At 39.1% G+C, this 26,442-nt stretch overlaps 1 protein-coding gene across 5 annotated transcripts in view; it reads right to left on the bottom strand.

Moving 5' to 3' along the window:
• Nucleotides 1-26,442, bottom strand: part of ABHD12 (abhydrolase domain containing 12, lysophospholipase) — a 95,769-nt gene that overhangs the window by 16,729 nt on the left and 52,598 nt on the right. For all 5 annotated transcript variants that reach the window (XM_075203784.1, XM_075203786.1, XM_075203785.1 and 2 more), the window contains 5 exons: nt 24,199-24,323; nt 19,257-19,362; nt 16,497-16,616; nt 14,059-14,089; nt 11,840-11,885 (listed from right to left, as the gene is read on the bottom strand). In XM_075203784.1, the coding sequence (XP_075059885.1) occupies nt 11,840-11,885; nt 14,059-14,089; nt 16,497-16,616; nt 19,257-19,362; nt 24,199-24,323 (428 nt within the window). The remainder of the gene's footprint in view (nt 1-11,839; nt 11,886-14,058; nt 14,090-16,496; nt 16,617-19,256; nt 19,363-24,198; nt 24,324-26,442) is intronic.

Raw genomic sequence — 26,442 nt, 5'->3', positions numbered from 1 at the left:
CTGAATTGTAATGCAGCCATGCAGCATGTGCATTTCATTTTGCCTGGACAGCAGATCACTAATTTAAAAAATAAATATATATGTAGCATTCCATATATAGCAATGAAAGCCAGGAACATGGCTTGCAAGACAAAGGACTGCATATGCTGCCCCCTGGAGTTCAAGAATCTGCAGCAAAAGTAGCAGCAGTAGTAGTAGCAGTAGCTATAAAATGTATATAACCAATGATTACATTTAGGAGCGTTGTCTATTTTGAACGATTAACCATTTAACACGCCCCCCAAAAGTTCCCGTACGTGGATTTATCCTTTTATATGGTCCAAGATCTCATTTGTGACTTTTTTAAAATGTACAGGCATAGCTTCCCATTTTCCAGATTTAATCTGGACAGTCCCAATTTGAGGGCCTGGCCCCAAATCCCGCCAGCTATGTCAATCGGGACAGGACGTTGGTAGGCCTATCCCATAAATGGGTGCTGCGTACACCTGCAGGCGCTGCACATGACAATGAATGGGTGCAAGGAGGAATGGGGGGAGGAGGAATGGGAGGAATGGGTGCAAGGAGGAATGGCACAGAGTGGCACCACCCCTGTTACATACTTAGCACTTCAAAAGAACTAGGCATGCCACAGGGGAGGGGCTACTCCCAAATCACGATTCCCAGCGCTTTAAATTTATGAGGTACGGTCCAGGGGTGGTGCTGGGTGTATTGTGGGTAGTGTAACCTATGGCTGAGGAAACAAACATAGCAATAGAGCATAGAAGCAGTAGGTATTGGTTAAATAATGTAAATTAGTGTCTGGCCAATGTCAAAGTGTGTATGCACTGACGACCAGCAGTGTAAGCAGATTTTCAGCAGATGGTTATGAGAAATGCAACCTCAAATGTGAAGGTAAATCGTATAGGTGTGTACATATGAATCGACATGCTGACCAGGACTTTCAGTCGTAGGTAAAATTGTTACAGAAATCGCATCTGCAGTAATGTAGTGTGTAACCAGGTTTATAATTTTTAGAGGATATACCAGCACAGCCCTCCATACATGCATAGCAAAGACCAAATGATGGCCTCCAGCTGCAAAGGACGTTTGTTAGCTATAAGAGCTACACATCAAAGAAGGTGAAAATACTGAATGCTTTTGCACATAGCTCACAAATACAGGACAGCTTTATTTTTACACTCTCCAATAAATCTGTATGCACATTTTAAAATTAGCCCCCTCCCTGCAACAAAACATTGTTATGCCAAGGTGCACAATGTCACCTTCAAGCTGGATTTACTCCTAACTTTAAATGATCACCAGTATCTACAGATTTCTTAAAAGCACCAAACTAATTTTAGAATCGAGCACCTTCTAGTTTACTTAGATTTTCCAGTCTAGCATTTCTGTAATTGGCACATCTCGACAGATCGGCTTTCCTTCATCCCCATGAGGAAAAAAGGTCAGAAAGAGCAGATTATTTTTACCCAGATTGTTTTCAGTCATTCAGTAGTCAGGCACTGGGATCACATCCTCTTTAGAGAAAGGTTTCTTGCTAAATCAGCACTGCAGCCAATGCAGAACTTTACAGAAAGATTAGCAATGGCAACACAGACATATGCAATCAAATACTAGACCAAGTGATTAGGAGGATTTCAGTTATCCTGTCTGCTCTAGTGTCTCATCACTAATTACCAGTAAGGCAACTCGCATGTTCTAAATTCTGTGTTACCCACATAGCCAACATCCTCCAAGATATTGTTTGTTACTGTGTTATGCATTGCACAATGAAAAATACAATGCACGCACACACTTGTGCTGTATCACAGCTAGAAAGTTTCCATCTTGTTGTATTCAGCCTTCATCTCCTGATCATCTGTGCGCAGTTATTAGCCAATCAGAGAATCAGATGGTTACCTGTAGCAGGAGAGGAGTGTGCTGAGCTTGTGGGAGGCAGTGACCTGTTCACTTGTGTGACTGTTAGCAAGGACAAGCCTGCATGTGACAAGTGTAGTGTTATGATGTTACAGATGGAGAAATAGTGGAAGGAGCAGGGGGTCCAATAGTATGGAGTTGTGATGTGAGGCTCTTGTCACCAAGGAATATTGTGGTGTCAAATACACCTCTGTATGAAATGAAAGTTTATACATCCAACAACTAGTTAGCACACCAGCTGACCAAATCATGTTTTCTTGCTATTGCTTATGCTGGTAGAAATTTTAGTATTAGAAGCCGTGCAGCTTGCCAGAAGTGTACTAGCACTGTATAATAAGAGGCATAGTCTACAGGACTGATGCAGGAGATTTTGTTAATTATTTAAGTAGAAGCTATATAAATGGGCAGACAAGACTTTTCGATGGACCCTAGTTTCCAGAATCATCTTATTTCCAGAAAGCAGTTCTCTCACCAGCTACTCAGTTTACATTGGCATTCTCTGAAGCCGGATTACTTTGCAGCAGATTTCCTGCTGACTACCCCAAAAGGTATCAAATTGCTCTCAGGACTCTGCAGAGCCAAGACATCCCTTCTCTCACACACCTCTCAGCATCAATCTCCTAAGTGGAGGGCCTTGTGAGCCTTTATACGTATCCTCTCATCAGATCCCATCAGATCAGCTGTAATCTAAATATTTCTGAGACCATGAAAGTCCCCAATATAGAGACCTCTGCTCCATGCACAGAAAGAATCAAGCCAACCAGATCCTTCCCTGTTGCCAATATACTGCAGCTATATACCAACAGCACCTACATAGTGCACAGCTGTATTGAGAACAAAACACCCACACTTGAGGAAGCCTGACCTTCCCCGGACCTCAGCTGCTTAGATTTTATTGAGACTGCAAAATAAAAATAAAAAATAAATAAAAGCCTGGACTATATGAAAGGTTCTTTCATATAGGTAATCTCTTGTCAAATCACTGTGTAGGAAATTTATAAGGAGTCACCCTTAAATGTGGCTCTCCAACCTCTGTTCAACATGCCCTTGATCAAATAGACTTTTATACGGATATTTACAGCTTAACTACACAGGTTGACCAAATATCAATGACTGTAGTCCTGTTTGTTGCATAATGCTATCCAACTATGGCAGGAATAGCCTCAAAAATGCTGCTAAGCCCCAGAACATTTTGAAGACTTCTACTTTGGCCTCCATTAGAAACAAGTCTACAATATTGTTACACAAGGAACCATAGTATTCCTAGCACTATATATGCAAAATGAGTTATCAAAGACTTCCTCCACGTCTTTAATTAGGATATTCAGATGGAGCCATGATCTTCACTTTCTGAACTGGCCTCTAGTGTGAAAGAGACAGTACAGTCATTACTTTAGCGGAGAAACATGGAGCGAACCAGGAGGTCTCTTTGGACCTGGCAACTTGTGTCCAAGACATCCAGTGCCAGTTACTGGAGCTACAGGTGGCCCAGGAGTTGACAGACAATTGAAGGCAGTAGATCAACCTCAAGATAAGATGTATCCCAGAGTCCTTTACTCCTAAAACAGGTTAAGCTACTTCTAGCCAATGCTGTTAAAAGCAACTTTCTTATTGACAGGGCCCTGCAACTCAAGCCTAAACCTCAGGCTCTCCCTGATTTATTAAGTGGTCCTCAAGACCGCTCTGTGTGTTAAGGAAGTGGTCTTCAAGATGTTTATGCATTTCTAATATTTCTAATGTGATTTTGAGACCTGGGCTGAACATATTCAGAATTCAGGAGACCTAACACAGCTACTCAATAAGAAACATCCAATTTGATAGATTGGACATGCTCTTAAACTACAGGGAGCCTCATTTTGCTAAATACTTTCAAAGATTGGGGTAGCAAAATCATGGGAGAAGACACCGCAGTATGCAACAATCTTGATCTATCATAGGATGTTCTTGTCTTCAAGTACTTGATGGGCCTCATGAAAGATACCAAGAACAGTACACAAAAATTGTTGACCCAACAGCCAAGTCACTTAGGACACCTACAGTATTGTGTCTTATTTAAAGTTTTAAAGTCCAGTGACTAAGAATTCTAACTTTTTCTGCTCTAATATTTTTTTTTTAACCTAGAACACTCTCAAAAAGAGGAATCAAAGGGAATCTCTTGAAACCCATATTTTTCTTTGGGAGATGTTCTGGAGATCATCACTCAAAAAGCAGTTGTACTCCCATTCCAGATGTTCACCATGAGGTACTAGAAGCTTTTGAATTATTTTCAACCCCCTAGATGATAACCTCTATTTTAATAATTCTTCATGGAAGCCAAATCAGGCAATGCAGCCTGCTTCTACAGGTGTAATGCTGAAAAAAAAGGACCCTCTAAATCATGACAGCATCTGTTAAAGGTTGGTTTTGTATAATGTAGACAAGATAATGTCTGCAAAATTATCAGCTTGATTTTGTCAACTAAAAGGTCTGCCCCCTTCCCTATTCATTCTACCCGTACCAATGCTTTAGGTAAAACTTGCGAGACAATGCCTTTAACCACCACACTAGAAGCACTTACTCTTCCTAAATGCTGTACATTTTTGCGAACTCATTGGTCTTCTTGGACTTTAATCATTCCCAGTTTCAGTTTATCTAAGACACAACCTCTCACAGATGCATTATCGCAAAAGAAAAAAAAAAAGGATTACTATTATTGTTTATTTATAGGGAACCACAAGATTTCCGCAGCCCACACAGGATAGAGACAATGGACCATACCGGGATTTGTCCCACTTCTGGATTTTCAGCCCAGGCTATTCACATTGTGGATTCTATCTAGCTTTGTTTTCTCACATAAATTCTACGAAGGAAACAGACAAGCATCATTTGCTGTCAGAGATTCTAACACTGTTCTAAAACTATGCCTTAACCAAAACGTTTGCAAATGCCACAGGTCCATCCTTTCAACTCTGTATGGTAGACCAGACACAATTTGAGGCAGTTTATATATGTTGCCAGACCCACAGCTAATTTCTAGGACCTTCCTTACTTAGATGATTCGTTTACCTTCTCCCGGTATCTTTAGATGGGTAAATGAGATCTAGACTTAGGTGATGACTATTATTGAGAAGGCATGGAAGCATAATAGTAAGCTGGGATTAACTCAACTAGTGTCTCCATTAAAGAATACATATATAAGATCATCTCTATACTTCCTGAGACCCATCTTGATTTCAGGGATGTGCAGAGCTGGGCACTTTCAATCACACCCAGTGAGCCTGCCCTCACATCTAGAGGTCAGGTTCAGTGCTTTAGTCGCAAGAATGCTCGCAACCAAGTTTCCTACCTCCACCCACCCAAATTCAACTCATCTACTATGTATGAGAATTTGGTCCTTTGTTTTTACTTTCCACTATTAACTGACAACTCATATCCCCCAGGTAGTAAGCTATTTATTGGTGGCTTGCTGGGCACCCCAGATCCTACTTGGCTAGTCGTGTAAACTGAATCAAAAGGACAGGAGAGATTATGTTTAGAACTTTTTGAACTATTAAGATTAGTAGTATCAAATGAAAGTAGAATGGCTCATCTGAAAGCAGCATTAGCCCCTTGCTATCTAGAACCCTAGGTCTTGCTGACCCTGTTCGGAAACCTCTCAGACCAGATTCACTCGTTCTATGGCCTCAGTAATTTGAATGACTGCACCTTCTCCTATCTCTCACTACCCCCCTCCCCCCAGTCAAACTAATTTACTAAATTTGACATTTACACAAGGAAGAAAAAAATAAAGAAAGAAATGAAGTAGATGAGCAGTATCCCTGTTTATAAATGTCTCTGGCTACTAATCAAGGTCACACTACAGGGCACTGCCAAACCAGCCTGCCAGAAACAGGAAACAATATAGAGCAACACAGTCTGAGGTGCCAGCTGTCCTCCCACACTCAATGACACTTCAATTGTTTTATCTGCTGCTCTATGGTGTGAAATGCTTTTCCAGGTGCCTGCAGGAACAAAAAGCTGCAGCAAAATACCATTCACCCCATGCAGAATGCTCAACTTGTCATTTTAGGTTTATGTAGCTTTTAGAATCAGCAGAGGAATGTATAGAGATGCAGGTGAACAAATTATTAATGTAGATTATATACAGTCATACAATAGAGTTGCCAGAAAACAAAATAGAAGATTCTTCTCCGATAAGCATTATGAAAGATCTGCATAAACAAAGTGCCAGACTACCTAGAGGTGAGCTGTAAAGAGCATACACAGCTTAAATAATGTTATTGCCAGAAAGTACCTGAGTTAGAGAAGTGCTCATTTACATTTAATTTTACTTTAGTGAAACAAACAGAACTGTCCCTCCTGGGAGCTAATAACCATGTAAAACTAGAAATATAAAATCATCACGTCTACCAAACTAGAATGTAGAAAAGAAAGTCCCTAGCGCACCAAAGTGTTTTAAAGCTGGGAATGTATTCTGCAGTTTGTGTCAGGGTAAAGGGAATAGTCCAGTGGTTACCAAACTGTGCACCTAGGCTCCCTGGGGTGCCTTGGAGATCTCACAGGGGCGCCTCGGCCAGAGCTAGTGGTAAGCAAGGTGGGGGACTTTCTTGGTAATTATTTTGGCTTAGGGGTGCTTAAAATTTTTTGGGGAGACCCTAAGGGTGCCTTGAACTGAAAAAGTTTGGGATCCACTGGAATAGTCACATGCATAAAAAATATGCATGTGTAACGTTACAAAGATCAGCATAATGAACAGAAACCATCACAGATACATGTTGAAACATATTAATGTGTTATGTAAAAAAAATTATACTAAATATGATATCTTAATGAAAGCACAAGACAGGGGCAGATGCCAACCTGGGATAGTTTCCATTGTGTTAAAACATAGAGAGGTTCCGAAGAAAGGTGTGTTGGCATCGTAAGGAGTTATGCATCATGTGACAATACAGAATGAGAGGCATAGAATAGGGGTAGTGGAAACATAAAAGGGCGTTTAGGGTCATGGGCACAGGCCTGAGAAAGTGTGACCAGTAGGTAGCAGTGGCACAGATAAGATATATGCATAAGATGGCCAGATTGATAATAACAGGAATGCAATATAAACTGACATATGAGGCTGTAATGATGGTAGGGTATAAATGGTTTAGAAAAAAGAGTCTAACCCAAGGACAACATTAAGACTTTTCGGGCATAAGGTCCCAAGGTTGTAAATCCAGTGGGCTTCTTCTTACAGATAAGTGTTGTATAATCGACCTCTCTCAAAGATTTGAGAACTTTTTTAAACCAATAAATTGGAGGACTGCAGGATTGCTGGTATGTCCTTTTGAGAAATGTTCAGGTACGCTATAGGGGGTATTCAATTGTTCCTCCGGCCGCCGGAAAAAGGAGCGTGTTAAAACTATTACCATTTATACGGTAATATTGCGCGCAAAAACCGTTAATACGGTAGTTTACTCGCTGAATTTCATCTCGCAGCTCAGGGAGTTGCGAGATGAAATTCAGCGAGTAATTACCGTATAAACGGTAATAGTTTTAGAGCACTCGTTTTTCCGGTGGCCGGAGGAACAATTGAATACGCCCCTATGTGTCTCCATTCTGTTCTTGATAATTCTTATATGTTTTGTCACCCTTACTTTAAGGCTTCTGATGGTCCTACCAGTGTACTGGAGTCCACCAGGGCATTCTAACATATATATCACAGAGAAAAATCCCACAGCACACCGCTGTGAACCAGGCTCTTAATATAAAGACACATGTGTATGACCCAAAAATAGGGACTCTCATTGATTAGCGTTAGGACCACCCTATTAGCAGAAGCGCTGTGACGTGGCGGGTGGCTTAGCATGCATTTGCAAATGTGTGTAAACAAGATTTCTGCATTTTTATGTACAAGCAGAAATAGCAGCTTTGTTACTAGTTCACAGCAGTGTGCTGGGGGATTTATCTCAGAATTTGCTTCTTTCAGGATAACCCCACTCTTTCAAGCACCTGCTGTCCACCTATAAATTGATTGAGCATCTTTCCTTTCTGTTTTAACATATATATCACCCCATTTGTGTCACACCTGATTTTTTCTTTGATAGCAAAAGTTTTATTGTTAGTGTTCAATTTAAAGTGGATGGCAACTTTGGTGCTTTTCTGGCTTGTAGTTTTGCATTCTGACTTTGAGAAAGTTTGACAGTCACACAAAACGCGTTAGTCGGAGTTGTGTACACAGGACTTTTTTGGCTGATGCAGTTATTTGAACGAATACTTTCAGTGCTATGGTGGCCAACTTGTGGGTTACTTAATTCATTTGAAATCAATCCTCAGCAGTTTCCAATTGAAGTCACAGGCAAGTGCAGTGCAACAGGGTGTTGGATTACGAACAGAGTTCTGCCGGCGGCTGTCGAGAGCACCCAAGCAGATCTGGATTTAAACCAGCTAAACATTGCTACCTATACCTAAGGAGTATACCATCATCTTCATTGTTACGGTGCTAAAGATGATAAACTGCTTCCTATTGGACTGGTAAATTAATATTATCGTTCCAGTTAAAGATTTGTGAGTTCTTTCTGCAGTTTATGCCCTAACACTGGCTACTCATTGTTTATATTTTACTATAGTTGATGTATTATTAGATGTTTATGTCTAGTGAAGTTTTTCTTTAAATAAATGTGTCTGTTTTTTTCAAATAAACTATTCCCAATTGATTTGACTCTGCCATAGTTAGATTGTTTAGTTACAACTTTTTATTACACTCTTTCCCAGTTGCAAGACAGCACTGTTTAGATCTCTCTGTGATTATTTGTTTTGTAGGCTTGAAATTTTGTGCCGTAGTGTTTTCTCCTAGCCATGTTTCTTTGGAGTTTTTTGTTTGTAGAGGAATTGCGCTTTTGATGAGATTGTTCTTGACGTTGTTTGCTATGTTTTATAGATAATTCTGGGTTTGTCTGTTAATATTCATCTCAATTTTTCATCCTTTAGCAATAATGGGCAATGTTTTTTCATTATATTTTCCAGAACCTGGAATAATCTTTAAATTCTGTGATGAGCAGTACTAGTTTGTGCGTGGGCTTGTTTTTAGGTTTTTCTCTCAAGTTCTGTTTAGTCTTTTAACCGATTCGTTCATTCGGTCTACCGTTTCTTTTTTGCATTTTCGTTCTATGAACCTTTGTTTCATATTGGAGGATTGGATCGTATAGTCGGTGATGTAGGAGCAGTTTCTTCTAATCCCACTTAAATTGTCCTCCTGGAATGTTACTGAGCCATCTGGGGTGATGTTTACTAGATGCAGGGGTAAAGGTATTGCTGTTAACCTTTTTGATTAAAATTTTTGTCCTTAGTTGATCATTTTTGACAAAAATTTCCAAATCAAAGAACTCAACTTTTTTTTTTTCTAACTCAAAATTTTATTGCATAATAAAGTATGAATGACAAACATAAAACAACAAGCATTTTGATTGAAATAATCACAGAGCAGAGTAGGTATCCAGCAATGTCACTCACAAAACAGTAAAATGTATTGCAATATAACAAGATAGTGATGGGTAAGGGGCGGAGGGGAGAGGAAGTGGGCATTGAAGGGGGTGTAGGGTAGGTAAGGGGAGGGAGATGGCCGTCTCATGGGGTATACTAAGAAAAGCATGTTCACCTTCAGAAGGGAGCGCTATCAGGTCTGCATGGGAGCACTTTAATGTAGTAAGGGGGTCGATGTTATCTGGAATTGTGTGAGGGGAGATTATTTGGAGGAAGAGAAAACTGCGGGGATCCTAGGCATAAAGCCAGGGGGCCCAAATTTGATGAAATTTGTCTTCTTTGTCTCGCAGTAGTGACGTGATTTTTTCCATGTTGGCAATGAACCCTATATATGATCTAAGAGAAGAGATGCGGGGGGGGGGTCCGCCTGTTTCCAAAATTTAGCAATCAGGCATCTGGCGGCTGCCAGGACATGTGAAGCAAGTTTTGCAGAGTGGGTGTCTAGGTCTTGTATAGGATAACAGAGTAGGAAGGACCATGGGTTCTTCCTAATAGGGCATTGGAGGAGGGATGAAAGAAGTCTCGAAACCCTGTCCCAGAAGGAGGAAATAACAGGGCATGACCACCAAATGTGCACGAAGGTGCCTCCCTGACCACAATTTCTCCAGCAGTCGGGAGAAGCTGACTGGTACATCTTTGCGAGCCTGTCAGGTGTGAGATACCACCTGTAGTAAACTTTGTACGCATTTTCCTTCATTAATGTGGAGATGGAACTAGAAGCCACATTCAGACTGATGGTCTCCCAGCAGTCCTCCTCCGGGGGAGGGCCCAGATCCATCTCCCACTCCCTCTCATGTGCGTTCCCGGAAAGCACCAATTTCTCCAGTAGAAGACTATACAAGGACGAGATCATGCCCCTTCGCAAAGGGGAAGAAAGGCAGAGAGATTCAAATTGGGAGGGGGAGTGAGGTGAATTGTCCGACAGGAGTGACAGGAGGAAGTGCCAAACCTGCAGATATTGGTAGAAAGGCAGGTGAAAGTTAGGGACTCTGGAACAGAGGGCGTCATAGGATATAGGCCTTCCTCGCTCAAGAAGGCTTCCTGCAAATGAACTCAACTTTTTTCATGCTCTGAAATATTACTTTAGTTTGCTGAAGTTGATGCAAGCTAAAAACTCTACAAGTTTGCTCTGGTGACCTGTCCAGATGCAGATCACATCATCTAAGTATCTTTTCCTTATTAAGATGTGCTCACGCCAGTGGTTCTAGATAGCTAGGTTTTCCCATTGGGCCACAAAAAGATTCTCGTGAACAACTCACCGTAAGTGATACCACTGATCGTTTTCTATGTTTGACGTCGCCACTATCATATCGTAGACTACCTCTGCTTGACCAGGACTCTAACTTATAAGCGCTAAAATGACATATTTAACATGCTGGTTAACCACAAGACTCTATGTTCACTCATTCTGATCTTTGTAACATTACACATGCATATTTTTTCAATAAAGGTTATTATTACACATCTGACTATTCCCTGTATCCTGACACAAACTGTAGAATACAAAACACTTTAGGGACTTTCTTTTCTACATTTATATTCTTGCCTTGGAGGCAGGGATTACCCCTAAACCCCTATATAGCAGCACCCATCTGCCTTTCACTTCCCACTGTGACAGCGCAGAGATAGTGACACCTCCTATACATACCAAATGAGAATACTTGTTTGATTTAATAAAGAAACAACTTTTGAAAAGTTTCGTTTTTATTGCATGCACTTGTAATAAAATTATTTCGATAAAAACATTTGTATTTTGGCAATAATTGTCTTTTTATGTAGCACATTCAATGTGTCCAATTGCCTTGACACTTCTTAATTTTTTTTTTTTACAGTAGGTGAATATTGGAATAGCCCAAAAATGCCTTACTGCTTTACTGTAATGAAAGGTAGCCTTTAGGAATATAGCTTCAGTAAATGTTAAAAGTAAAATAAATGGTGTTAACAGGAACAATTAATTTTCAATTGGCAAAACACTTGCAAGGTATAGTACTACCAAGCAATAACAACTTTCAAACAATCAATGCACCTTTCCAGAATGGAGTACCCTTGTTTTACACAGTAAAACTTGACAAGTGTTTTTTAAGAGTGTTACACATCTTCATGTAAAAAGTCTCAAACAGTTCTGGAAGAACACTGGTACTTGAGTATATAGCTTTCACTAGTAGGGTTTTATTATGCATTGTACAGAAACATACAGTTGAGGACCTGCTTGTTTGTATCTCTAACCAAAACACAACAAGTAGAGAACTACTCAGAATAGAAGAGGAAGCCATGTGACAGAGATTTCTACACTTGCTGATCACAAGACACTTCTATTTTAATTACAAGTTTTAAAATCTGTTCAGCCACTAAGCGCTCTGAGTCATGGCCACAGGACTTTACTTTTCTGATAATCTACCGTCAGTAATGTTAAATGGTCACTCACCTCTGTAGTCAAATGAAATGACATGATAGCCCATTGAACTGAGGACCTAACAAAAGGGACATATGACTTAGTACACAGTACATAATATATAGAAATAATCCATAATAATAAAGCCAAACTCAGTATCAAAGGGAAAGTGCAGGATTTTCCCTTACTCTACTTTGATATTTTTTTTGCAAATACACACTACAAACACTGTAAATAAGTCTGCTGTGTATAAGTCTACAAATCACATTGCTGTGTGAGAGGGGTCAGTGCAAGTAAGTGTGTAGAGCAACATCTTTGATGCATATTGTATATAATGTGGAGGCACCCGCATTAATCCCCACCTCCCCCTCGCACCGGCTTGTGCTCCATACAGTAATTTAGTTCAGTTCTGCACATTATACCACCTAACTTACATTTTACAGTAAACAAAACAAATCCTCTGGGCAAACTGGTGCTGTAGCTTTTGTTCCTAAATCTTAACCAATTTATATCTTACAGCTCATTCATTCATAACAACACATTTGGTTTATTGACTTCATTGCTAGTTGAAATTCTGCTCATTCTATCATGAAATAGACCCTTATGTGAATAGGCCTCTTAAGGAAACAAAATTAATATTACTCAGATTTATCTAAGGACTCCTACCGATTTCTATGTGCTCCGTTATTTCCACCTGATGGTCACTCTAAAACTTTGCTGAATAAGATTACTTATACCGACAGCAAATGACAGTGACTGATGCGACTCTCTGAATGGTTAATTATCAAATTATTAACAAAATGTACACAGCTGTGACAATTAAATCAAAGAGGCTTCACAGTGAATTCATTTCCCCTAAACAGAAACATAAACTCTATTCAGCTCACATTATTTAGAAAACTGTAAACAGACTTATTTAATCTATATTTGGATGTTTAAATAAACAAGGAAATTAAGATTTAATTAATGGGGGTCAATAATATGAAAAGAATTAAAGGTTCTTCTGAATAGGAAAACGAAAAATGTAGCTTCATATACAATCAAATAATGAGGATTCTGTGAATTAAATGGCACACACACTTTCTGTCTAGCTGCTTACTGCAGACTTTCTGAATGATTCAATTAACATGGCACAGGTGATTTATATACAACTAGATTTCTATCAATCTATCAAACACATCTCCCATTTGACCCGGGTTATGTTGACCTCTATAGGTCTATGCCATTTATATCCCAATAAAATAGCCGTTCTTTCCTTAATAATGTTTGGACAATGCAGACTGATGAGGGGTGCATTGGAATGAAAGTATCTTGGGTCCTATGGTACTTGGTTTGAGTACCTCCCTCTCCTCAATAGTGTCACATTGTTACTTCATTACACAAATGTACTGACATTTACAATCACCAGTAATAACTCAAGTTAGGTCTTAATGTTATTATGTGGATAAACTGATGCTGCGGGATACAGTGTATGGGCAAGTGTGAGTGTGTTTACTCGGGGATGTGGAGGGGTGAATGGAAATGTCCTTTAAATCAGTATCCCTGGTAAATGTTCCCCTTCCACTTAGTGAAGATCCAGAAACTGCCCAACAGTTTTTCCTATGGCTCCTCTGTAGCACAGCCCCTCCAAAAGCTTCTTGCTTGCCATGATAAAATACCCAGTGAAAATCATAATCGTCATTGTTCATTTGTAAGGTGCCACAAAACTCTGCAGCCCGGACAAATGAGTGTATGGAACAATAGGAAGATAAAAGTCTGTCCGCGTTGAGCCACCCCCCACAGGCTGTATGCTCAGCACTGTCTGTTGCTGTACTACAGAAATGGAGGGGTACCGGGTACAGTGTGCAGTTCCTGGGGCTTCACAAAGAGGAAAGCGGAGATCACATGTTAGCAGTCCCTTTTTTGCCATGAACCTGTTCTGACTACTGTCAAATAGTAGCCAACTGCAGAGTGCCCAAGGTCTCAGCAGGCCAGACACTGGTTACCTAACACTGCTTTAATGGCTTTTGCCTTATCACACAGTTTTAGAAACTTGATAGAGAATTATCTAGCACAAACCTGTGGCTAGTACACTGCATCAATGTGTCAGATTTCCTGACAAGATAGCAGTCTGTATTTCCTGTAGATGAGAGAATCATCTATTCTGATATTTTCAGTTCCTTTACAGGGTTTCATTACTATGGAACTTTGCTGTGAGTACAAGTAGATGGAAATAACCTCTAACATGCCACAATAAAATAAAGTAACAATACCTTATACAGCTGTACTCTGTGATCTCCTCCTCTGTGGGAAACGGGGAAAAAAAATAAAGTAATGCACACTATTACTAAACAAATCTTTATTTTTACCCAAAACATTTGAGAAATAAAATGCTTTTGATTCCGTTACATGTGTCTTACATGTCTAGATTGGTCAGAATTGCACGAATAGGAAAATGCAAATGAATACAAGTCCATATTTACTTTTACACATGACAGTTTTACACTTTGCCTTCTTTCCACATGAATGAAATATCTACCCCTGAAATCCAGTTTTATGGAAACAGAGAATGGAATGGACTTTCATAGCACCCAGGCTATAAAAGTTATTTATGGAAGTATTCCAGGAGGGAGAACGGCCACCCTCAGTAATAGAGGCGCTTATCACTCAGATATTAAAACCCAGAAAGGACTCGACTGACTGAGGTTCATGCATACCCTGGCAAAGACAGGAGCACTTACACTAAATCATTTAAAATCTACTATATTACACAAAAATCAATTGGGTCTCATGCTGGACATTCTACTGCAAATAATCTCAAAAGAGTCTTTAATAATATACAAGTGAACTAGTGTCATAGCCTCACTGCATGCTGCCAAAACGTTCCATTCCATTGAGTGGCAGTGTCTCCATGCTGTTATAAGAAGGGTTGGCTTGGATACAGATTCTGCATACCCTAGCACAGTGAAGAATAAGAACAGGTGTTTTAAACTCCAATCCTTTTCCGAGTAGAGGTACGCACCAAGGATGCCCCTTTCCCTGGCCTTATTTGTCCTGGCGCAGTCAATAAGGATATTGAAGGGTTGGGAGCGAGGGAACAGAGGAACAGTTCTCTCTATTCGAGAGGATATGGTGCTGGATTTGGTGGGTGCTCACTCCTCTCCAGCATCTACTATACACAATTACTTCATGTGGCCGGATTTCTAGTTCGCTTATTAATTTGTACAAATTAAATGTTTTTGAGTTAGATGAAAGAGGGAAAAACAGATGGAGGGCCACAGACATTTTTGGGTAAGCCAATATGAACAGTTGGGAAGAGTTATTTACGGTAACCGAAACCAGATGACTATGTGCCTCAATTTATGGCCTTTATTATATTAAACAGCACACATCTCTCTTTCGTCAAAATGGTCTCTGTCTGTTATAGGCCAGGCTAACATGATTATTCTGGAATATATACACCATTTTCTGGGGGATAAACAGTGGTGTTTATTCTGGAAAAAAAAAAAAAAAATACTTTAACTCAAAAGTTTGAAAGATTTCCTATCTGGAGTTGGGCAAGGCCTAGATTTGGTCAGAGAACTCTCCAAGACCAGGTTAGGAGATGTGCACAATGTAATCCTACATTTTATTTCCCAACACCACAACTCCAACATGTGTGCCCATGGTTTTTAGACACTTCCATTGTATCTGCAGCAATTCTAGAGACTGTAATAGATGGCTTCAAATGACAATCTTCTGTTGGCTTTATTCTCTGACTGTCTTAAGTGGCCAATCTAAACCACATTGATGTAAACTGTTTATGGGGTCTGTAGGGTATTTCACTGCACTGTCACCAGCTACTTTCCTGAACTGCCATCAGTAACCAATCAACGCTTCTGGAGACTTCAAATGAATTCCCTCGGAGATGTGTATTAAGAGGGCACCATAGATTACTTGATTGCTTTTTTACTATAAATCAGACAAGTGCTCTCTTCCAAGACAACTCTTAAAACAAACTTGCAGGGTAGCAGCTTCCATGAAACGAAAACTGCTTCAGAGTTACATATCAAACCTATTTGCAGTCTATTATTGATGTATATGTTTTACATCATTTAGTAACATTACTTTTGGTATGCTGGTAGCGCTCAAGTACAAGAAACATGGTGTTGCCTGCAGTCTGTAGAAAGAGAAAGTCAAAGAACCATAGAGGACACAATACTCTGATTTATACTGTGATCCCATGCAAGCCAAGTCTCCTCCATTGACTACAGAAGACGTCCATCACATGAGGTCATTAACAAGTGGTTGTTATGCTGAAAACGTCAGACCACGGCTTACAGAAGGCCACGTGTCCAGGTGGGTGGTACTGCTAAGGGAAGTCCTACCAGTCATGTGTTATATTTTGAGATACAAGCCCTGATGGTCACTGCAGTGACCTGGTTGAGCAGAGGGGAAAGGATCCGGTGAATATGGTATAAGTAAATGTAAAAATTAGAAGGGGTGTGCATTTCCTTTAATGTGTTCTAATATCACTGCAGTTAACAAAAAGCTAACAGGGCCAATATCCATTAAAATAACGTATTCTGCTTTCAGAAGCAGAAACAAACAAAAACAAAATTAAGGTTTTTCTAAAGTATTAAACCAAACATGTTGTTGTTATTGTACTAGAGAAAGACAATATGGTGAACAACAAAACAGACTTTCCAGCTGTAAAATGGGAAGCGCTTACCGTGTCCCTGCATTCCCATGTAAGTATAGGATTACAGGATAGTTTGTAGACATCATTTCCTCATACCAGGCTTGGTCCTTTCCCTGAGCGTCTTTCCACAGGACTGCGGGAAGGGTGTGCCTGGAATCACAAGACCTTATTACACACATCTAAAGTACATCTCAGCACAAACATATATTTAGTACTTATTCAGCCGTATGTCATACAGATACTGGAGCTGTGAATTGGAAATTATAAATGAGCATTATACACGTTTACATATGGGTGAGGTATTTAGAAAAATAAAAACAATTTTGCATGCTGGAGAAATCTAACATGGAGTCTATCAAGCATTGGTCACTTTGTGCTTCAATATCTAGGAATTAAGTACAACTCTCAGCATAACCTGTCAGCCAGTGACCAATGCTGGAAGTTTAGTTCACTACCAGCTGTCCATCTGAAGGTGTGCTTCCATCTGTTCTGTAGTATAAGGTAACATGTCTGGATGGACCGCATGACATTGATGACTTCACGATCCAGGAGCTAAATACAGTTAATTCATTTCTTACACAAATAATACATATAAAATGGTAACATGCAAAAGCTGTTATGATGCTCTACAAGGCCTGCCCAACTATTTCCCCAATTACATTCCCTCAGGTCATAGGATGGAGAGCTCTCAACTAAAAAGAACTTTATATATATATATATATATATATATATATATATATATATATATATATATATATATATATATATATATATATATATATATATATATATATATACACACACACACACACACACTTCACTGGCAGGTGGCCGTCTGTGGGCCTATACGCTTTGGTCTATTTTTTGCTTGTTTTTTTACAAACAAAAAAGAAAATAAATCAAAGGCTGATGGCTCTGGGCCCAATACAGCAAGTTGCCAAAATGTTTATTTTCTCACTGGTATTTCAAGATCATTGGCAAACTGTATACTGATGACAAACAGTGCCTAAACCTGGTGCACACTTGTATAATACTTCATGGACAATCACCTGACTCAATATATGCTTGAGATAAAAATAAATTAAGACATTTACAATACAACATCTCAAGTAAGATTTCAGCAGAACAGCCAAAGGGCCTGAGTCATTAAGGAGAGTAAGACAAAAAATAGGAGTAAATGTTTTTCCGGGACAAACCATGTTACAATGCAAGGGGTGCAAATTAGTTTATTATTTTGCACATAAGTTAAATACTGGCTGTTTTTTCAACTAGCACACAAATACTTGATAGCTTTATTTTTACACTGAAATTTAGAGTTGATCTAGGATCTGCTCTACCCAAACTATAAATCTGTCCCCACATTTTAAATTTACCTCCCCCTCCAGTGCAACATGGTTTTACCCAGGTGCAAAGTTATTCCTTTTTTTATGCTTCGCTCTCCTTAATGACTCGGGCCCAAAGTGTACATATCAAGTGCTGTATATAATAAAAAAAATAAAATAAATCACAGTAATTTATTTGAAGGTTTCACAATGGTATAACCTCAGTTTATCCGCTTGCTGTCTCATTTATTTTATAGCCTATGATGCGGATTCAAACAAAAATCTGACAAGCGTAATTTCTGCCTGCAGCAAAAGCATACAATGTGATAGATACACACTGAAATGTTCAGGATACAAAAGAGTAAGTAAAGCTGTGTAATTGTTACTTTGATGTCTAGGCATTGTGTGCAATAACCTTGCTTGCTTTAACATATATGTTCATCTGTATACACCTGCTGCTTTTTCCAAGAGTTATGCTGGTATTTCACAATGCAGTCTTTCCACCTAGCTAGAAGATCACAGAATTATAAAGGCAGAATATTGTCAACTCTGACGCCAGGGACCACGATAGAGTTTTGTGCAAGTAATAATAATACTAGTAACAAACGTATAAATTTGTTGCTATCATTATCACTAGAATACCTAGCTCCCTTAAGGCACTTTCTAGGTTTCCAGAATAGGTTTACCCACAGCAAAACGCATGTGGATGGCATAAGAGACGTTTTGAAAACTGCCACACAAACAAAACACCACCACAACACAAGCAAATGCTAGTAACAGCAGCAGTGGGTCTGGTGACACAAGAAACAATAGTTTATAGTATCATACCACTTTACATGGTTTACTAGCAATGAAAATGCACATACTTAATGCTGGTTGGTATGAGACCTTAAATCAATCAGAAATATTGTTTCCATTTTTCATTGTATTTCATATTTTACTACTACTACTAAACCATCATGTGTTGTGAAAGTGCTGTTACACTTGTTGCTGTAACATTATGGGCAGCACGGTGGCTTAGTGGTTCTCACTTCTGCCTTACAGAACTGGGGTCATGAGTTTGATTCTTGACCATGGTCTTATCTGTGTGGAGTGGGTTTCCACTGGGTGCTCCGGTTTCCTCCCACACTCAAAAATAAACATACTAGTAGGTTAATTGGCTGCTATGAAATTGACCTTAGTCTCTCTCGGTCAGTATATGTGTGTTATGGACTTTAGACTGTAAGCGCCAATGGGACAGGGACTGATGTGAGTGAGTTCTCTGTACAGCACTGCGGAAGTAGTGGCGCTATATAAATAGCTGCTGCTGCTAATTAAACGTTCAGGCCCTTTTGCTACACAAGTCTCTCCTCTGTCTGATCATGTCCACTTATGCCTTATGAGTGGATTGAAAACTTGAAAGTCAATTCTAAATCACCACTGCTTACATTGACATGCATAGTTAAGAAATATTGTAAGTACATCTTACCAGACACCAATAGATGCATCCTCCTCTGGCTGCAGGTAGAAATTGCATGTGTGATTTAACCCTTGATCCTGAGGCCTCTTCAGGTCAATAAAATATGGAAACCTCACTGAAATACAAGAAAATGACCATGTTCGCAAGTGTACACATCAAAGGCCTTCTATTTCATTCTGTCCAAGCAGTGGCTGTACATGGTCCTTCAAGGGTGTTTGGAACTACTATTAAAAACTAAATATTTGTAATATGCTATATAATAACATCAATGTTTAAACATATATACAAAGGAATGTGCAATTTAATGCTGTATCTTAAAAATGACCGTTTTGAATATATTTATTGTTCTACTACAGTTCTGCCCTTCTTACTAGGTGGTGTCCATAGGTTAGCCTGCAGATGTCAAGCTTACTATTGCTGTAGTGGATTAGAACCAAAAACTAATTATATTTTGATTACCCATCTATTCCCAGACATTGCAATTTGTATAAAAAATAATAGGTTCTGGTGCAAGGTTCCAGACTTCATTGTGTAAAGAGCATTAATAGACTCTTAATAGTAATCTTGAAACATGAAACATGAGATCAGACAAAATTTGCCAAACCCTCACACTAGGGCCTAGTATATAAAGGTCCATCTCTTCATTCCTCAATAGATTTCCTCCCATTTTCAAATAGTTTCTTTTAGGCCTACATCCATATTGAACATCCAATCTTAGTATGTGTGACAAATGGACTGGTTTTCCACAGGCCTCTAAAAGAGGATTTTGGTATTTAGCAGACAGTCTGCAGGGCAAGACTGCAAACACAGTTACACATTTGTACAATAGTGCTTATAGCTTAAAGAGATACATGTGTAGGACATATGTGTGACAAAATAATAATAAAGAATGTTGTCAGTTATAGGCACCTCTAGCCACTCCCTGATTTAATGTCTTATCATATATTCAAACAAGCCACTCCTGACTACCTTTACGTGTCACAAACCACCCTCTGCACACTCGTGACTTGGAAGCTTATTATAAGGAGACACACAGGATTCCATCCTTAATCTTGCACTCACCAGTCTCTAAGGTTACAGACTTAACTGGTCCCTCCCCAACACAGGCTCACACTTCCAAAACTTTTGGGGGTTTCTCCTCAGGGGGGGCCTGTGACACAGTTTTACAACCATGATTTAAATCTCTGTTTGATATCCCATTCTGAAATGCACATAACTTTCCTGGGGAGTGTCACACAGACCAAATTTTATTATTAATAAATCCAATACATATTTACAAATTTATAGATACCAAACAGGTCCAGTGTATTAGGTGAGCAGATACTCATTTCCTCACATTTCAGAGTGACAGGCAGCTTTATTAGACGTATGGGCTGCTCTTCATCGTGCTATTTATAAATATGTGGTTGACTACTAATTATATTTATTGTAATTTGCATTTTGAAAACTGAATTATGTTTGTCTATATTAAATATAGCAAGCCATCATCCTTGTGTAAGACAACATGCTGAGTGGTTCCTAAAAGTCTATTCAGGTGTCAAAACCCCATCCTATACCAGGACATAAGCTTGCCCCAGGTGTTCTTTGAAGCTGCTCAGCTTAAGGGGACAGGGTTATCTTTTAACACAGAGTGGGGCAGTCACACCAAATAAAGACACACCAGTACTTCTGGCTTTATATTTTACACCTTAGTTTACAGAGTAGCTCAAATTATCAATGTATTCATTTGATATACATTATTTACACTGCAGTTACAATTAGATCTTATACCCCACAATTATGTTATTTGTTAATCCTTATAACTAATTCCTTTCTGTTCATTACAAGCGTGATTTAACGTACATATTTTGAAGTGGTTTATAGGTGTCCTTTTCCACAGCTAACAGCATCTGACTGGGTGTTTCTGCATGGAGACTCATCAAGCAGAGCACCTGAGGAGAACTCCTCTATAACCAGGTGGGGGTGTCACATGCCTATCAAGTTAGAGGGATGTTGTTCATTGTGTGTTGTGACCTATGCCGAACAAGTTGGCCAGTGTTTAGGGAGCTGTTCTCTGTTAACTTAGCATTAGGGTCACGAGAAAGTGTGTGGAACTTTGTGTTATCAGTTACTTTGCCATTCTGACACTAAAGAGCAAAGAACCATGCAAGAAGTTGTTTGTGTGTACATCACCAGAAGGGTGCCGGTGTTACACATCATTATGAAAAACTTACACGCAACCATTTTTTCCTACAATTATGATTCACCACAGGCAATAACCAGGTCAATACTTTCACCGATAGACAGGTTATACATTATAAAACAAGAGGTGCCATGACTCACATTACCACTTTCCAATTCACCATTCTGACTGCATTCTAATGATTGAAGCTCTGAGTATCAAGAGGAGTGTAGAGGATGATGAGCTCCATAAACATAAGAATTAGCTGTTTAACAGGATACAATGCACATGAGCACATTCATTTTATGTGTCACTGCCAAGTCATGAACTACAGTAAATAAACAGGCAGTGTTTGCAGATGCTGTAAATGTAGTGTCTGTGAGAATGTTTGATTAGCAGCTTAAAACTAAGCATCCCCAAATGTCAATAGGGAAAGGAGTTATAGGAGAGCTTTTTTACCTCCTTCTATGTACCCAATGCATCAAACATTATATAAATTATAACTACCTGAAAATTAGTAAAATGTTTGACTTACTACATGAGCAAGAGATACTAGATCAGAAAATTCATAATGTTGGAAAAAGTTCATTAACTTAAATAATTGCCCGGATATACCTTACCTGGACTAGGCTCTTGGTTCAACAGAATATTGTGTGGGGATAAAGATGGTGGGAGAGTATATTGGTTCCTTACTATAAAAGTGCCTTGTTGTGTAAACTATATGACTAACCCTCTAATAGGACGTAGACCAGCAATGAACTAGTTAATGCAGTGTTACTTCTATAGGAGACGGAGCTCAGCAAGTGCAAATTCAGTGTAGACGTAAAACAGAAATGTCATATTTTAATGATGTCACTTCTAGGTTCTGAACATGAAACCTTTGGACACAACAATGCCTGCAGGGTGTAAGTATATATCTAGTAAGGGGTGTACCAATGGCAACATCTCAATATATTACATTTTTTGTTTTTCTGACTGCCACCCTCAAGTCCTCATGGTTTGAAGTTTTCTGTATGAAGGGTGGAAGATCACTAGAGATTTCCTTAGGAGGGAGCAGAATAGCCCCAGAATTAGTTAAAATATCCATATTAAACCGAATCAAATTGTAGCTGTCATGTCATATACAGCTCTACTGGATAAATGCCGGAGTCTCCTATTACTCTTTAAGGTCATTGGCTCAGTTTTAGGGCCTGATATAAACAGTATACTTGTTTCTGGCCCTACAATTTATGTATCCCTATACTCTGGAAAAGTGGGCAATCCAAATCTGGAGCAAATAATCCCTCTACATTGTGTGTCTGACGTGGGAGTCTGACTGTACTGGAATGAGATTCAAACTCCCACTCTGTATGCATTTAGTATATGCAGCTCTGGATTTAACAGAAGATCTGGCTAAATGGCCCGAGCTTGCTGGGACCTGTGGTTCACCAATGTGGAATAACGTTTCATTCAATTTTTTTTTTTACCATTTGTTACCCCATACCCACCGCCACGGGGTGTGGAAAGAGCCGTAGTGCTTAGATCTTCCTCTCACACCACTCCACGTCTGATGCAACACTTTGCAGATCCCTACACTGGCTTCCTGTGCCCTCTAAAATCCAATTCAAAATTACTCTCCCTTACCTACAAAGCCCTCAACAACACCACCCCTTCATACATCTCAAACCTCATACTAAAATACTCCCCCTCCCATCCTCTTAGATCAACCTCTGGCCTGCACCTTGTCTCGTCTCTGGTAACCAACTCCCATTCGCACCTACAAGACTTCTCCCATGCTGCTCCCCACTTACGGAATTCCCTACCACGCCCAATCGGGCTTTCCCCACAGTCTTCAAATCTTTAGAACCCATCTCTTTTTTAAAGCTTACCTTATCCCTGATGATACTATTCACAGTAATACACTATCTCACCTGTACCAATCTCCACTCTAAGTCCCACTTACGCCTCTTGTTTCAGCTGTGCCCTCTTCCATTTAGAATGTAAGCTCTCTAATGAGCAGGGTCATCCATTTGTATTCATGTCTGTATTTATTTTGTCTACCTTGTATGTCCTTGTTTTATGTTTGTCCTGTTTTCCCTACTGTACGGTGCTGCAGAGCACTGTGGCGCCTTACAAATCTCTGATAATCTATGATAATAACTGAATCAATTGTACATTTAATGCACACCCTGTCCTAGCTGCAGTAACAAAGTCCACCAGCACCGACAGCTCACTTGTCTTTCTGCCATCAATGAGAATTCTGGTAACAGAGGAGGTCTGGGTTGGGGAGGAGGACACACCCAGAAGGGGTACATGACGTGAGGCTTTAAGTAAAAAGAATAGGAGGTTGTATAAGGGTAGGACTGCATTAGGTGTTTGAAAATAATCTTGGACAGATTCTTGAATAAAATCCAATTTTTGGAGTAGATAAAACAAAAAAGGTATTTCTAGTAAATGCTTAGGAAAAACCATGAAAATTGGTTTGGTCACTGAGGTCCAAAACTCCTCTGAATTGATGGGATGAAGAAATCCTCAACAGTTGACCTGTGTTGCATATACTCGAGTATAGGGAGTATGGAATACGTTTCAGTTAAACATTTAAAAAAAAAAATATACCATTTTTTATATATATACAGATGTTCCTCAACATTTTGCATTTTCATATATGACAGCTTCTTGTATTCATGATAATTGAGGCCATACTATTGGACAAGCACAGACATTAAATCTTAACATGCAAGTAATAAATTAGTTTTTATGGGATGTGATAACAAGTATTTTTTAATCAATAGAAAGTTATAAAACACTTACCTAAATTTAAAAAGACCAGCTGAGCTTGTATTGCAGGACATATCTTCACAAGGAATGGAATGGCTATGTAGAGGCCAACTAGTGCAATTAGAAACATTCGTAATCGGGACCACAAGCCATAGCGCCTTTAATGCAAGGAAAATAAAAGACTATTATTAAAAATCTATTCACTATCTTGCGCAAAATACAGTTTAAAAATAGTGCAGCTTTTTAAAGAGTCACAGGTAAAATACATTTACTATGAAGTTACTTCATCACAAAAATGACACATACTGTACATCTACAGAGACAGCAATTTTAACAATAAATCTGTGGACCTCAAGCAATATTTGTCTAGTATACACTGTTAAAGGCGGCTATTTTACAGACAACTATTAGTCATAAGGATGCATACCTCATTTAATATTCGTTTCTAGGGAAATATGCTGCTAACTCATGAGTCTTAATTCAGCCCACTAAATGGCTACTTTCATTATGTGTATACAACAGTTAAGAATTGGAGAAGACAAGAATCTTACACACATATGAATGTGTTTTATCACCTGACACCGTGAAGGCAGGAAAAACCCTTCACATAAAAGAAGTAAGGCAAAATAAAACACAGATAGGCCTTAAAAGAAAAAACAATAGATGTACATCAAATTCCAACAAGGCTTTAAAACAGTGAGGCGAGATTGCACACTAGTACATCAATTCTTGCATTCATGAATGATTTTATTCAAGTCAGCAGTTTCTTACATTTGGCCTTCCAATTGTGAACCAAAAATATAAGCAGGGATGGTTTTATAAATATGAAATCAAATATTTTCCATGTCTACATGAATAATCTATAATAAATATAAAATATTATTCGGAACACAGTGTGCATTAGGTGAGTGCAGAGCATCTGTTTCTTTGTTTATGCAATGAGGGAAACTCGCCTCTTGTACCCCAGTCTGTATACAGTGCAGTGAACCAATGTCTACTTAATTATATAATATACACATACAGTGGTTAAAGTTGAAATTTAGAAGTGGCGTTATGGAAAATGTAAGTGAATGGAATTAGACAGTTTTACAATGAAGGAAGTAGAAGTGGCGGTATGGCATACCACTGTATGCATGGACATATACATCGATCAGCCACAACTTTAAAACCACCTGCTTAATATTGTGTAGGCCCCTCTCGTGCCACCAAATCAGCAATGGCCCGTTGAGGCATGGACTCCACAAGACTTCAGAAGGTGTCCTGTGGTATCTGGCACCAAGACGTTAGCAGCAGGTCCTGTGAGCTCTGTAAGTTGCGAGGTGGGGCCTCTATGGCTCGGACTTATTTTTAACAGCACATCGCACAGATGCGTGACTGGATTGAGATCTGGGGAGTTTGGAGGCCAAGTCAACACCTTAAACTCTTTGTCATGTTCCTCAAACCCTTCCTGAACAAATTTTGCAGTACGGCAGGGCGCATTATCCAGCTAAAAGAGGTCACTGTCATCAGGGAATACCGTTGAAATTAAAGGGTGTATTTGGTCTGCAACAATGTTTGGGTAGATGGTACATGTCAAAGTAACATATATATGAATGCCAGGAGACAAGGCTTCCCAGCAGATCATTGTTCAGAGCATCACACTGCCTCCGCCGGCTCGCCTTCTTCCCATAGTGCATCAAGTATCATCTCTTCACCAGGAAAACGACGCACACGTACCTGACCGTCCACGTGATATAAAAGAAAAGGCCTATTTTTCCGGTTTCCAACATATCAACTTCAAGAATTGACTGTTCACTTGCTGCCCAATATATCCCACCCCTTCACAGGTACCATTATAACGAGATAATCAATGTCACTTCACTTGTCAGTGGTTTTAATGTTGTGGCTGATCGGAGTATATGTGTGTGTGTGTGTGTATGTATGTATGTATGTATGTATGTATGTATGTATGTATGTATGTATGTATATATATATATATATATATATATATATATATATATATATATATATATATATATATATATATTTATTTTTTTTATTTATTTATTTTAAAAAACCAAGCATATCATACATTAGGCTTCTAATGAAAAAGCAGTGGATTTTATAGATGTAGCCACACGATGATCCTCTGTGTTTTGAATATTAAAGTAGTTGTGGAATTTAATCTTCTGTTGAAAAATAGGCCACCACATTATACAAAATCCTGTTACAGGCCTTCCCTCACGATTGTCTGAACAGACGCTTCTCTGTACCAATTTGCTTCATGAAACTCCTGCT

Source organism: Mixophyes fleayi, chromosome 3 (genome assembly GCF_038048845.1).
Source record: "Mixophyes fleayi isolate aMixFle1 chromosome 3, aMixFle1.hap1, whole genome shotgun sequence".
In the NCBI taxonomy this organism is placed as follows: domain Eukaryota; kingdom Metazoa; phylum Chordata; class Amphibia; order Anura; family Limnodynastidae; genus Mixophyes; species Mixophyes fleayi.
This window is presented reverse-complemented; position numbering and strand designations above follow the sequence as displayed.